This window comes from Notamacropus eugenii, chromosome 1 (genome assembly GCF_028372415.1).
Source record: "Notamacropus eugenii isolate mMacEug1 chromosome 1, mMacEug1.pri_v2, whole genome shotgun sequence".
NCBI lineage: Eukaryota > Metazoa > Chordata > Mammalia > Diprotodontia > Macropodidae > Notamacropus > Notamacropus eugenii.
The window spans coordinates 75,879,916-75,895,039 of record NC_092872.1 but is presented as its reverse complement, the minus strand read 5'-3'; the positions used below and the strand labels follow the sequence as shown (position 1 = coordinate 75,895,039).

The 15,124-nt window shown below is 39.7% G+C and overlaps 1 protein-coding gene across 2 annotated transcripts in view; it reads right to left on the bottom strand.

Annotated features, from left to right (window-relative positions):
- The window catches only part of NTRK2 (neurotrophic receptor tyrosine kinase 2), a 405,509-nt gene that overhangs the window by 107,553 nt on the left and 282,832 nt on the right, over positions 1 to 15,124 (bottom strand). For both annotated transcript variants that reach the window (XM_072605907.1, XM_072605913.1), the window contains exon 13: positions 1,160 to 1,290. In XM_072605907.1, coding sequence (XP_072462008.1) covers positions 1,160 to 1,290 — 131 coding nt within the window. The remainder of the gene's footprint in view (positions 1 to 1,159; positions 1,291 to 15,124) is intronic.

The following is a 15,124-nucleotide window of genomic DNA, read 5'->3' as shown; positions in this document are numbered from 1 at the left end:
CCCTCCTAATAAGCTCTCCTTTTCAGGTGTCCTGGCATGTGGTAGATCCTAGGCTGAAGATTCTAGGTGGTCACAGTAAGAGAAAGCCAAATTGAGGCAGAGATAAGCTGGTAAATATTAAACAACCATCTCTCCAGGGGAAAAAAAAAGTGTCCACAACATAATTTTGAGTTTAATTTACATTATTAATGATTCTTTAAGTCTAAACAATCAACAAAGCAATCAGTCATGACCTTTGAAGGTTTTGCACATTTCCAGGATGTAAATGCTCACACTGAAAATTTAACAATCAAATTGACAACCAGCTCTTTCAAACAGGTTCCAGACAGTTTCACTATGTTCCTAGATTGAGACCAGAGTCTCTGTACTCAGACAAATGGGATTTTCCGTTCTCTCTATCCACATTTCTGTTAGTATTGGTTCTGAAGAGTGACTAAGAATTCAGTAAGGTCTACATGTAAGTGGTCACAAAGAGTTGTACAGTGGAAAGAATACTGTGTACAGAGACCAGGGATCTGGGTTCAAATTCTGAATCTGCCATTTACTATATGGTCTTGAGTAAATCATTTTACCTCTCTTAGACTAGTTGCTCATCTGTAAATTGATGCAGTATTGGCTTGGTGACTTTTATGATCCACTGAGCCCAATGTAGTTGACCCCAGGGCAGAATGTCATACTATTCCATCAGTAAAGTAGATTTGAATACTGCTTTCACTGTAGCAGGGATTACTTATTCTTGAATACTTACATATTCAAAGAAGACATGATTTAACCAGCAGAGGGAACTCCCAGTATGGGGATGCTTTCCATCAATGCAAATTGCAACCAATTTAGTCAATTAACAGAGATTATAGCTAACATTTACGTAGCACTTTGAGATTTACAAAGAGCATTGTATATATTATCTCTGATCTCCACAACCACTCTGTAAGGTAAGTGCTACTATTACTCCCTTTTTATATATGAGGAAAATGAAACCATGAGGTTAAGTGATAATGCCCAGGGTAACAGCTTAGAAATGTCTAAGGTGGGATTCGAATCTATATCTTCCTGTCTTTATCCAATTTGTCACACTGCTTTCTTTGTCCCCCAAAAGTTCGCTAAAAATACTTTGTCTGACTCAAGATGTGGAATTGTCAAGAATTAGAGCTTTTCTTACCTTTACTGCCACCAAAATCTTGTCCTGTTCAGGGCAAAGGTTATAACACTCAGCAAGGAAAACTTTTCCAAAGGCTCCTTCACCTAGTTCCCTTTTCAGAACGATGTTATGTCTCTTAATGTGCTGAACAACTGTAAAACCAACACAGAAGAAAAATTAGGTGGGAGGTGGGTAGTGGGTCATGGGTTGAGGGAATCAATGGTATGTATTGTTAGTAGGCAGGCATGATCTTCTCCTCATTCCCAAATACTCTCCTCTACAGGTAGCCCCTGCAAGAGGAGTCAGCCTGTGCCCATCTTTGCAATGACTCTCAATGGCTAGAAGACGATGTCAGTGGGATGCAGGGTGGAACACAGTTACTGTTCTTGCCAGAAGGAGGAGAGGAGAGGGATGGATCCAAAGCATAGGCTGTGTATCCCATGCATGCCTCCCCTCTCCCAAGAATGCACTCCCTTCTCAACCCTGTCTCTTAGATTCCCTAGTTCTTTAAATATCAGGTCCCTACAAGGGCCCTTCTCCCGCCAGTGATAGTGCCTCTGGCCCCCAACAAATTATTTTTGTATCTATTTTATTCTGAATTATCTGAGTGCCCTTCCCCAAGAAACTCTTTAAGGGCCAGGTAGGTTTCATTCTTGTCAGTGCCTGTCACTACGGCTGGTCTATAAGCAGTCATCTAGTCACTACTTGCTGAGTTAAATTGACGCGAATGAGCTTTTGCACATGGGACTAAAGAGGAGAAAGTACCTATCAATCAGAGAGAACAACACTGCACCCTCCCCCACCCCCCATAACTGTCCAAATTCTGCCCATATTGCAAACACCCATTTAAGGTCCTCCCCTCTTTCCCTTCCATAAGTTTTTCTAGAAAGTTTGAATCTCAGTTTATTCTCTCTGGGCAGAACCGATCTGTTGATCTACAGCCCGACCCTCCCTATTAAGCCAAAGTGTTACACTTTCAATTCTTCCTGATTTTTCTTTCTTTGTTTTAAACAGAGATCATAATACATTTTCTCCATATCTGGTAGAGATTCCTAAAATTCAATAATATTATGTTATGTGATAGAGTGAGAAAGTGAGTGGAGGGGACCTCGATCTGGAGATCCGCATTCAAATCTACTGCTTAGGACCTGCGTGATCATGGGCAAGGCATTTAAAACTGACTTGGAGTCATCTCATTTTTCGTTCGCAAAATTCAGCCAGAATCAGTGAATGAGACAACGAACCTTTAGGAAATGCTTTGCTATCTGCCTAAATGCTAGGAACCTAAAGACAGCAATGTGGACTCTGCCCTCAAGAAGAAGCTCATACTGTAATAGTAGTGACAGTATGCAAACAACCATGAACATATGAAGTATCCATTGTAAAGGAGGTGATATCACAGGGACAGGCAAGGAGGATGGGGAAGGCCTCCTGAACAAGTGGGGATCTGAGTTGAGCACTGATGAGAGCCAGGGAAACCAGGAGGAGGAACTGAAAAGGGAGAATATTCCAGGTGTGGATCTCTGAGATCTTCCAGTTCTCTCTGTGCTCTTAAGATCTCAATCAGAAGACCATTTCCTCTATATTTAGGGCTGTATCCATTGTATGTATCTATGCTTTTCATTTTCAAAGATAAAGTCATTTGAAGGTATACTATTTGTCCCAGTGGAAAGAATGCTGGATATATGGAGTCAGAGGTCCTGAGTTCGAATTCTAGTTCTTTCACTTAGCATCTGAGTGATCCTGAACTAGTTATTTATCCTCCCCAGTCTTCAGTTTCCTCATCTGTAAAGTAAAAGGATTGGACTAGATTATTTCTAAGGTCTCTCCTAATTCTGAACCCTGGGATCATGAACTTATTACCTCTCTTGCTCTATCACCTCAATCCAAATAGACTCTAAAGGCCATTTCTGGGCAGTGTTACAGTGCCCAGCATAATCCTGGGCACCAAGTTGGTGCTCAGTAAATATGTGCTTAAACTTCTTTACCTTCACATCTCCTTTATGGAAAATATGTAAAGTGCAGGTGGTCCTTAACAGAATTTCAGAAGGATCAAGGGGTGGATTAAGTGGGAAACACAATGAAAGAGACCATGGCTTCTGTGGGAACTCAGGGGAACGGAAACTAAAGGGGCCATTGTATTTGCAGAAGTCACATGCGCAGGAGCAGATAGAAATCTCTCCTTTTGCAGCAGCAGTAATAAAATGAAATAAGAAATATGTTCATTGGGAGGAGTGACCACATTAAACAGCACTGGATATGATGCAAGAACAAAGAACTGATTAAAGTAAATACTGAGCTCATTGCCTGTCATAAGTTCTTCAGGTATGAAATTCCCACTCACTTAATTTACTCTGTATTGAAGCCAGAGAAAGTGGGTATTTGGCTATTTGAACTGACTTTCATTGTTTCTTTATGTTAGCAAGAGAAAAAAAGGATACTTGGGCAAACTAAGGTCTGTAAAGTTGCAAATAGAACATAATTAGTTCCACCATCAAACACATACACACACACGCACACATACACACACACACCCCTACTACTCTTCTGCCCCTTATACTGAACTTTAAAGGCATTAATATGCATCTTTTCCCTAGGAAAAGAATTTTAAATAGTGATTATGTTTTGTTAGGGTTTCAGGCATAATGAATTACATGGCTTGTGCCTTAGGAAAACACAATATGTAAATAATAAAAACATCCTCATACGCACACCAGTTCACTTAAAAATAATTTATAATTTTAAGCAAATGCAGTTGTTTAGCTGACTTGGTGCCATGTTGTTCATAGAGGAGCCAGAAAAAAATTGGATATAAGGTCCTGCTAGTTAAAAAGTATTTTTTCTTGTCTTTTATTCAAAAGGTCCCTAACACGAGGTCCATGGACCCTCAGGGCATCTATGGAGAGATTTCAGTTGTTTCTTAAACTTCGATAAGAAAACAAATTACATCTTTATTTTCACTTATCTCTAACTGAAATTTACCATTTCCTTCCATTATGATTTTTTAAAAGGATTCTGAAAAGGATATCCATAGGCTTTATTACACTGCCAAAGGGGCCCATGGCACAAATAAGATGAACAACTCTTGTCCCAGGGGGAAATATATGTGTGTATATATATATATGTGTGTGTGTGTGTGTGTGTGTGTGTGTGTGTGTGTGTGTGTGTGTGTGTGTATTTATATGTATGTATGTATGCATATATAGTACTGACTGGGGCTAACATATCCACCAATGTTTGAAAAGAACAATGTGTGACCAGTAGGCTTTCTCATACTGGGTACAAAGAAAAACATCCCTTTGCATTTGCAACTTCACATCCTTTTTGCAGATTCCACTCACCTTGCAAGCCCAGTGTTTTTGCTCAGACATCCCCTCTCTGAAAAATGCACCTGGGGTTGGCATATTATCCACAGCCACTGTGGTTACCAGTCTAAAGCTGTGTCCTGGTCTCTGAAATCATTTCTGTCTGTCTTAGTTGGGGTTGTCCCATTTCACTTCAAAGCACATCAGTTTTTTCGTATTAAATCCTTCGTGGCACTGATGGTTAGCAGTCTGGCTAAGAGTATGTAGATTTCCTATATTGTGTGTCATTTCCTATCTTCAAGGTTTCTGAGGATCTATGATCTCACAAGTGAGGGTACTCTCTCCAATAGTATGAAGAGACATCTATTTCCACCTTCTCATCCTGTGCAATTCTTGTCCACATTCTCCTCACACATTCTCCATAAGTGATCTACCCAAGTTTGGGACTCTAGCAATCTTAACAACATGGGGAGGTTATCGCATGAACTGAATAGTCATCTGTGGTCCCTCAATCTCTCTGCCTGATGGATCCATTTTGTTTTCCTGCAATACCTCTCTGATACTGTCTTTTTATGTATCTTCCTATGTGCAATTCATCATGAGTAATATAATGGAATTTACTTTTGTCCACCATGCATTTCCTTACAAGGTCAACAATATCCCATCATTCACTGCCACTGGAAGACTCTGGTTTTTAAAAACGGGGTCTTATGTCAAGGAGAAGCTTGGGGGTACTCAAAAGTGCTGCACAATTTTTCAAATGCAATCTAGCCCTCTGTCTTCTTCCTATTCAATTCTGTGCCTTACTGATCATCCATGGTTAGTATCTATCAAAGATATATGCACTAATGGAATAGTTCAATGAGGTCTCTGTCCAACTCCTTATCAATGTCTCAAGTGTGTATTTTCATTTGTTTTTCCTCTGTGGTTTATTAGATTGAATTATTTTAATGGATTATGGATTTAATTTAGGAGGCTCAGCAATTTTTCCAAGGCTTGATACACAATGCCATCTACAAAGAGGAATACACACAGGGCCTCCTCAAATATGGGAAATCCTTCTTCCATTTTGAGTCTACATAGGACTTGCATGGACCATGCAAAAAATAGGTAGAGGACTGGATTTGGCCCTCAGGCCATATTTTATTATTCCTTAGTCTTGTTTTTGTACAGTCGCTCAGTTGTGTCTGACTTTTCCTGACTCCATGAACTGTAGCACACCAGGCCCTTCTCTGCTTCACTATCTCTCGAAGTCTGTCCAAGTTCATGTTCATTCTTCTATCATTTTAATACTGTCCATAGGGTTTTCTTGGCAAAGATATTCGAGTGGTTTGCCATTTCCTTCTCTAGTGGATCACTTTTTGTTAAAAGTCTCCATTATGACCTCTCAGCACTGGATAACCCTGCATGGCATAACTCAGTTTCATTGAACTATGCAAACCCCTACACCATGACAAGGCAATGATCCAGGAGGGGCCCCCTGGTCTACATAAAGCATATACTTATGTCCATCACCCAGGAATGTACAGTCGAGTGTGACCTAATAATTATGAAGAGGCAATTTTTTGTGCATAATCGATCCCATACCCTTTCTTCCCCCCTCTAATTTGAAATGCAGGCGGGGACAGAAAAACATTTGCTAACTCGTTTCTGAAATGAAAAATCCTTCAGCTATGAGGGTAGGGAATTTTAGGGCATGCTCTGAGCCAGCAAAAATGTTGAAATGCATCCCAACATAATCCCATGTGCCTAGCTAGTTGTTGTTGTTAAGTGTTTTATGCTGGGCTAATTACTAGGATCCCAGCACAGAATAATTCGTGCTCAGCATATAAATTGATTCAGAAGAGTTTGCTCTATAAAGAATCACTCTAAGCATTATCTTTTAAGTACTTGGGTAAGGGTCTATATTTGTCATGTTTGTATGGCAGTCTCTTGAATGGAATGGATAAAACTTTTGCATTCTCCTTATGACAACCTAGGTAATGTGTGTGTGAAATTATTTTTTTCTTGTGTGTCTAAACTTTTTGTCTGTTTCCTTTGCAAAATGCCCTGGATAAAGGCTGAGGGATTTATCAGGCTTTCATACTTGCTTGATTTACAATGTCTTCCTTAAACGATCTCTTTCTGCATGAATAGGCAGTATTGTGATCTAAGACCCTAGATAACATCCCCTTAAAACCACAGCACTGGGAGTAACAACGAAGTCCAGGACAGATTCAAAATTGTGCTTCTGGAATACTGAGGAAATGGAATTATCAACAACTGTTTTATAAATTGCAGACTTTCTAAAGAAAATCTCTATTCACAATAACATTGAGAAGGAATGGTTTCCAGCTACTGCAGAGAAGTAGCTCTAAATAAGGAACACTGAAAAAGAAATACTACTTATGCTATGCGTATGTATACCTAGCCTTACATCCCAGCAGGGTGACCACAGAGAAGTCGCTTAATCTCTTATTTTTAATTTTCTCATCTTTAAAATGGAGATAATAAGCTGCAGGGTCATCTAAGAGGACTGTTGTCTGGATCTAATGCGATGATTAATATGGGTCAAGCACTTTAAAAACCTTAGAGCCAGAAAGAATTTTAGAGGCCATCTAGTCTAAGCTCCCTGCCCCACTTCGAGAGATGAAGAAACTGAGGTCTAGAAAAGTAAAATGGCACATCCAATTTCATCAAAGGTAGGCAAGAGGCAGAGCCAAGACCTGAATCCTTGACTTAGCAGCTGGTCCTCTAGACTCCAAAGTCAAGATTCTTTCCACTGTACTATCCAGGCTCGCAGTTTACCTTACTTTTCAAGATGAACACAGAAAAGGGGATCCATGTTATCGTTCTGTCCCCTTATATAAGCTGTGTCAGTGCCCTCCCCACAGCAAACAAACCTCCTGCCATTGAGAAAATTTAAATTGGTAGGCCTTCTGATTTCCACTTGCATTTCTAAGATTGGACTGGTCTTTTGCCCACGTTTTATGTAAGCTCTTCTTGCACATTTTCAAGAAGCTAGCCAAAGAGCTGGGGGAGGGGGGGATGGTGAAAGCAGAAAGTCTCTGACTCCTTTTTCCTTAAGGATCCATATCATCAATATGATTTTTCCTTAGGGGTTAGATATCAAACAAAATAGCTGCAATGTATGGTAGAGTAGGAAAAAAAAAATCCCTGAGTCTTCCCTGAACGTCCAAAATGTTCAGTTTTCTATACTTTCAGAAATACCAGTCAGACTTTTGTTTGGTTCTCTGTTTAATACAGTGTTGTGCTCCTTATTAAAGAAGGAAAATTGGGGCGAGAGGGAGGAAACAAAAAGGGGAAGGGGATGATGGACAGAGACACAGCGTCCAATTCATCCGTTTCTTTCTCACCAAACAGCTGATTGTAAAAAGCCTCTGGGCTTTGAAAAAGGAGACACTTGATAGAGTGGCTCGTGCTATTATTCATTCGGGCAATTTCGATTACTATCCCATGTGCAAATTAATTGGTGTGAGCGAGGTATAATTATGTCCGTTATCACCATCAGCTACCAGCAGAGCCTCCATCCCCTAACTCAGCACGATAAGTCTAATTCTGCGGTCATCCAGAACTCTGGGAGGCCGTGGAAACAGCCTGCCATGGAGAAGCATGTTATACAGGAGAAAACCAAGGATGTGGAGGATAGGCGAGGGGTCAGAGAAGACATATGTTGCCCACGGGGTCTTGGATTATTAATGCAGTCAGTCCCTAGGAAGCTCATCATCCCTTTCTTCACAGAAACCAAACAGTGTCCCTTCCTGTAGCCTACTTGCCCTGTCCGTCTTTCAGATTGGAAACTTTGGGTGTGAACGAGAAAAAGGAGCTGATGACAGCTTATGAGCTGAGAGCAGATTTATAAAGTGAGAACCGCAGTACTCATCTTCCTTCTCTGTCTGCCATAAGATAAGGAATCATTTTTTTTCCTTTTTGAACTTCTACTGCCTGGAAAATGCCCAATTCCTTCTGCAGCCAACGTAGCTCAGTCTCTCTAGAACTTGTCTTTCCTAGGACAGTTGCAAAAGTATTTGATTTTCCAAGGTTAACCAAGCTAAGTATAATTCTTCATAGGCAGGAGTGCATCCTTCAAAGCCTCATGGCCTGGGACATATGATGAAAAGTTAAGAAATGGTATCACTGCAACTCTTCATAGGGCCACATCTACCTATAACAAAGCCAAAGATAACCAGGATAGAAAAGGTGTATCAAATAGGTCAGGTGGAAGCCTTAAGATGAAAGACCTTGGAATATGTGTTAAGTAAAAATGACTGTAATTTACAGGAAAGAAACACCTGATTGGAAGTCAGGGGTCCTAGCCATAGCCTTGCCACTGACTTATTGTGGCAAGTCACTTAAATTGTTTGTTTTCCCCTTCTGTAAAGTAAAAATAAAATAGTATAATGATATATAATATAATAATAATTATGCATAATATAATCATTATATTATATATGATATATTATAATATATGATAATATAAAATATGTAAAAGTAAAATAATATAATAATTACATATAATATCATCATATATATTATGTATGACAATATAAAATATATAAAACTAAAATAAAATAATAGTGAAAATAAAATAAAAGATAAAAATACTTATTCTTCTTTTCTCAGGGAAATGTTCTTAGGATTAACTGACAAACTAGATGAAAAGTCTCCTAAAAATAAAAAATGGATAATACAAATTATCAAGCATAACTGCTATAATTATATAGTGTTCAAATTCCACAAAAGTCCCTTATAGTCATCTTTTCATTAACTTAATTCAAGATGTATTTGTTAGGTACCTATAGTATACCTAGCACTGTGCTGGAAACTAGCCAGGGGATAGCAGCTAAGTATAGTGCAATTAAAATAACAAGCTCAGTGACTATATAGTGACATGGCGGCCAAAACTGATAATACAATCTTAAGCTTAAGAATCTGAAGAAAGGCATAGTGTGATGCAGAGTGATAATATGAAGGTAAGGAAGGGATAATATGGAAGCATTCTGTCCTTGTCAGGCTGCTTCTGGAGTCCTGTGTTCATTTTCTGGTTTCACTTTAAAAGGAGGCCACTGATCCTCTGATGCCTTAGAGAATCCCCAGAAAAGAGCAAAAGGTCTTGGAGATCATGCGCTATGAGCATAGATCAAAGAAATTAGGTATGTTTAGACTGAAAAAGAGTAGGTAGGTGGCACAGTAGATAGAGTGCTGGGCTTCACATCCAGCCTCAGATACTTATCAGCTGCGTGACCCTGGGCGAGTCACTTAGCCCTGTCTGCCTCAGTTACCTTCTCTGTAAAATGAGGTGGATAAGAAAAGGGAAAACTCCAAATGGGGTCACAAAGAGTTAGACAAGACTGAACAATAACAATATAGTCTAAAAAAGAGAAGATTTCGGAAGGACATGCTAGCTGTCTTCAGGTATCTAAAGGGTTTTCATGTGGAAGACGGATCAGACTTATGCATTGCCCCAGAAGGGAAAACTAGGGGTAATGTTGCAAAGAACCATCTTTGGGCTGGATGTCTGGGATACAAACTTTAATAGCAAGTTATTCTTCAGTAGAATGGTCTGCCTCAAGAGACAGTAGGTTCTCCTTCACTAGAAAGAGTCCTATGGGGAGAGAGGGGACATGAAAACCTTGGAGGCTCATTGTAGAAGGCATGCTTGTTCAGGAATGGGTTGGACTAGAGCACCACAGAGGTCCCTTATAGTTCTGAGATTCTGAGATTTTATAGGATGTGGTTTGTGCCCTCAAGGAGCTCACAATTCTGTTAGAGAGGTAAGACATGCACATGAGAAACACATGAGAAACATGAGGAAGGGAAGAAACAAACATTTATTAAAGCACCTACTATATGCTAGGTAGGTGCTATACCAAGCACTCTAGAAATATTATCTTATTTGATTCTAACATCCCTGGGAGATAGCTACTATTATGATATGGATATAGATGAGAAAACTGAGTCAAAGGTTGTATCCAAAATCACATAGCTAATAAATGTCTGAAGCCAAACGGAACTCGGGCCTTCTTAACTCCAGGCCCAGGACTCTCTCCATTCTGCACACAGTTACCTTTTTATGATAATGGTGGTGGTGATGAGGATGATGATGATGGTTGGTGTTTGTATGGTGGTTCCAGTATTTTCTAAAGTGATTTCAAACATCTCATTTGAGCCTCACAATAAGCCTGTGAGGAAGGTACTGAAGGTACCATTATTTCCATTTTAAAGATAAAAGGCCACCTTTTCAGTATGGGCATCAGCCATGACTGCTTTACTATTGACTTGATTCACTCTCCAGATTTGTCCATTTCCTTACCTGCCACCTTCTACGCTAGACTTGCCTCCTTCCTGCTCACCCTCCCCTCATTCAGCCCCCCTTTATGTGTGCACACCCCCTTAGAATTTAAGCTCCTTGAGGAGAGAGCTTGTCTTCTTTTTTTTTGTTTCCTAGAACAGTGCCCTGCACACAGTAAGTACTTAATAGATACTCTACCTAGCTGCAGATAGATAATAATATAGTATTCAAAAACAAAGACTGACGGATGTCATAGTATTCAAATACAGAGAATAAAGGATGTCAAGAAGGAAGAAATTAATTATTGTTGTTGTGTTTGTCCTTGATATCATGATGATGATATGACTTGCAGTTGACTTTGATTTGAGTGAGGGAGGGCTGTGCAAGGTCACTCTGTGCTAGGTGGGTAGAGACTTGTTATCCAGTCTATGATCTCCAGAGTGAATTGGGTTTAAGGCTTAATCTTTGAGCAAGAAATGTAGTCAATAAACCCAAAGGAAAAAAGGCAACTTTTGGCCATGGAGTATACCTTCTCATGGGTAGAACTCCAGAGGAAAGGACAGGACAGGAAAGGGGAGGAAAGCAGAGGAGTTGCTACTCACTCACAGGTTGTGTTTCATTTAATGGGTGTACCTCACTCAAAGTAAGAATGTGATAAGACCTTAGCCTAAAAGGTCCAGGGTCTTCCATTACATACTGGGCCATCTCCAGCCATCTGATGAATATCAGGCCCCTGAACCCAGATGGCTCAGGAGAAGAAGGTAAGGTTGGTGACCTTGCACAGCCCTCTCTCACTCAAATCAAAGTCAATTGCAAGTCATGTCATCACCTTGATGTCATGGTCCTCTTCGAGAACGAAGGACAAACACAAGTATGAATTGAAGTCACTAAGGGGAAAGCCTTGAGCTGAGCTTTGAGGAAGAAACCTTAAAGATTGGGATAGGGGAAAAAAAAGAAAATGACAAGCAATAAAAAAATTATATCTGGCTTTTAAAAGCCCTTTAAAATTTATAAAGAATTTTATATATATGATCTCAGTCAATCCTGTGAACAACCCTGTGAGGTAGGTATTTCTATCACCATTTTACACATAAGAAAATGGAGGTTCAAAGAGGTTAAGGCTTTGATCATGATCATAAAATATGAGGAAGCTTTAAAAAAGGAATTTGACCCTGGTGCTCTTCAGATTCTGAGTCAAGTAGTCCTTTTATACTAGTTTGCTTCTCAGTACAGGTAAAGGTAAAGCAGGAATGAGTAAAATGTATAAGTGAGATCTGCTGAATCAGAGCAAAACTTACGTGGGATGGAGAGTGAAAGGTAAGGTCACTATGGGTAAGTCACTTTTTTGTTCTGATACTTAGCATTTTCATATGTAAAATTATGGGTTGAACTAGATGGTCTCTAAAGTTCTTTCCAGCTCTAAATCTGATATTTCATTATGAATGTCCATTAGGGAATGGAAACACATTCACTTAATAGAAAGTTGGCTTAGTAGAAATTCACAAGCAGAGACACAGCATAATGAAAGTGACATTATGAAGAGTAACCTGAAAATAATATGCATGATAGATGATGGAAGGGACAAGAAGAAGACAATGAAGGTAGCAAGAATGGTTCTTTTAAAAACTAGCCCAGTTATGAGAACAATAAACATGTATTCCTACTTTGGAGAGTGGATGGTATAAAATAATGTGAGATAAGGCTAGAAAACCAGGTAGAAGACAGATTGTAGAGAAGCAAGATAAGAAGTTTGTATTTTATCCCTTACGGTGGGAAACCACTAAAGTATCCAGAGCAGGGCAGTGACATGATCAGATCTGGGCATCAAGCAGAGATGAAGAATAGATTAGAAAGAGAAGATAGGTAGGAGTCAAGGAGATAAATTAGGAAGTTGCAAAAAATACAGATGAGAGATCATGAGGGCGTGGAACAGAATGGAAGAAATGGAACTGGAGAGATAGAGGCAGACACAAGAAAGTATGGACATGACTTGGCAACTAAATTTATTATGGGGTGAAGTTATTGCCAAATAGTTTAGATTTTGAGATAACAGCAACAGGGAAGTTGAGGGAGAGGTATTTTGGGTGTGGGGATAGATAAGGAAATTCCGGCATGATGAAATTCAGTGACAAGTTTATACCAATAATATCATAGAATGCACTATTGCCAAGTGGCTAATGGATGGTTCAGAGCACTATGGGTCTCAGTGCCTGGCTCTTCACTTTTTCTTATGTGCACCTATAACTTGGAAGCATAAGACGGCACTAAGTGATTAATGGCTGAAATATCATTCCTTTCTTTCTGTAACAGGTGAATCCTCAACATCCTAGTCATTTGGAGAGATCCTTGGCTTTCACTCCTGCAAGCAAAGCTTATTGTATCAAATGAGATCATATTTATAGTGGCACATAGGAGGCACTGAGAAATGCTTGTTTCTCTCTCTCCCTTTTTCTTTCTTACTCTCTCTCTTCTCTGTCTCTGTCTCTCTCCCTCTCTCTCACTTTCTTTCCCTCTCTTTCCCTCTCCTTCTCTGCCTCCCTCCCTCCTTCCCAAAGCTGAACAAAGATTTTCCCTTAGTCATCAGTAGTAGAATAATACTTTTTATTCACCCCCAAGCATTACTCAACTCCCCTGTGTGTGCCTTTAAAAACAAAACACAATTGTTTTGACAGCAGTTTGCCCACCAATGACATAATATTCATTTGTCTGGGAATATGTGCCACACAAGCCAAATTAACACAGGTGGGGCTAAGTCTAAGTCTTCCTGTCTGGATGATTCTGTAAATTGTATCTGTGTCTCTCCCCAATCTCACCGTTTTGTTAGTAGAGCGTGCACATGAGTGAGCATGCTCCCCTGGGAAGACAATTGTGCTTACAAAAGGATCCTTATTTTCACGTACAACGTATGCACACATGTATACATATATAAAATATTTTACATGTGTATATGTGTGTCTATACTTTATCCTGACAACTTATTTTCCAGACTTCTTTATTTTCTTACCACATATATATAACTTATTAGTTCACATATACGCATAAATAGGAATTATTACTTTTTACATATGACTATAATGTGAATTAGTCCACATATATAGGTGTATGTGTGTATGTATGCATGGAATGTGTATGTGTACATGTATGTGTACAACTAGAGAAGCTAGGTGGTTCAGTGTACAGAGCACTTGGCCTAAAAGTCAGGAAAACATCTTCTTGAAGTCAAATTTGACCTCAGACACTAGCTGCGTGACCCTGGGCAAGTCATTTAACCCTGTTTGCCACAGTTTCCTCATCTGTAAAATAAGCTGGAGAAGGAAATGGCAAACCATTTTAGTATCTTTGCCGAGAAAATCCCAAATGACATGAACAAACAAATTATATATATAAACCTGTGTGTGTGTGTGTGTGTGTGTGTGTGTGTGTGTATGTGTGTGTGTGTGTGTGTGTGTGTGTGTGTGTGTGTGTGTGTGTGTGTAACTGGACAAGAATGCCAAGCTCTGAGTAGCTAAAGGATTCCCACTGCCTTTGAGTGGACCTTAGCAGCTTCTGGAAGAAGCCTTCCTACATGATAGTCATGTCCACTACAAAAGACGACCATGGACGAGGCTTAAGGTCACAGCCTGAAAGCCAGCTCAGAATAATATCAGTTCAGGCCATTATGCTTTTAGCACCTAAAAGCCTCTCTGTCAGAGCTGATCATCACTGTGCGCTGTGCCAAGGAGCTGTCACGAAGGACCAGGAGCTGCCCAAGCAGTCCTTTGCCACACAATGCATTTATGTTTCCTAGCTGGTTTATCATTACACTGTAATGAACTCAGTTACAGCTTCTCAAGCCTGGAGAAGAAGAAGCTGGAGAAAAAAGAAAGAGGCAGAGAGGAAGTCACAGAGAGTTGAATTTTATTCTCTCATGAGAATTGAGTCTTTTGCTCTTACACATGGAAAGACATTAGTGTTTTATTTCTTTATGTTTGGTCAAATGATACCCGCACCATGGTATAGGTGCTTTTGTGAAAAATGGACTTGCCCTGCCAAGCACGTCTGCTGCCAGGGGTGGCTTATAAATATCCTGATAGAAAATTAGTTCCACATCCTTACTCCCCATCATCCTCCCCCATCTAAAAAGAGCATATATGGTTAGTGGAATAAAAAGAATATGCAGTAGGGACAAGGGCTACAGAGCCGATGTCCCAGGACAGACAGAATGTCTCAGGATCTTCACTCATTCTGGAAGAAAAGCTCATTAACCTAAGAGAGGGATGTATGTCTGTGAGGCTCACATGGAAAACTGAGTTGGCAGCCCTGTCTAATTAGCAACAATTAATTTTATGTCAATATCAAGAACATATGTATTATGTTCTATAAAAGCTTAATAAGTGTCAACATAAATTA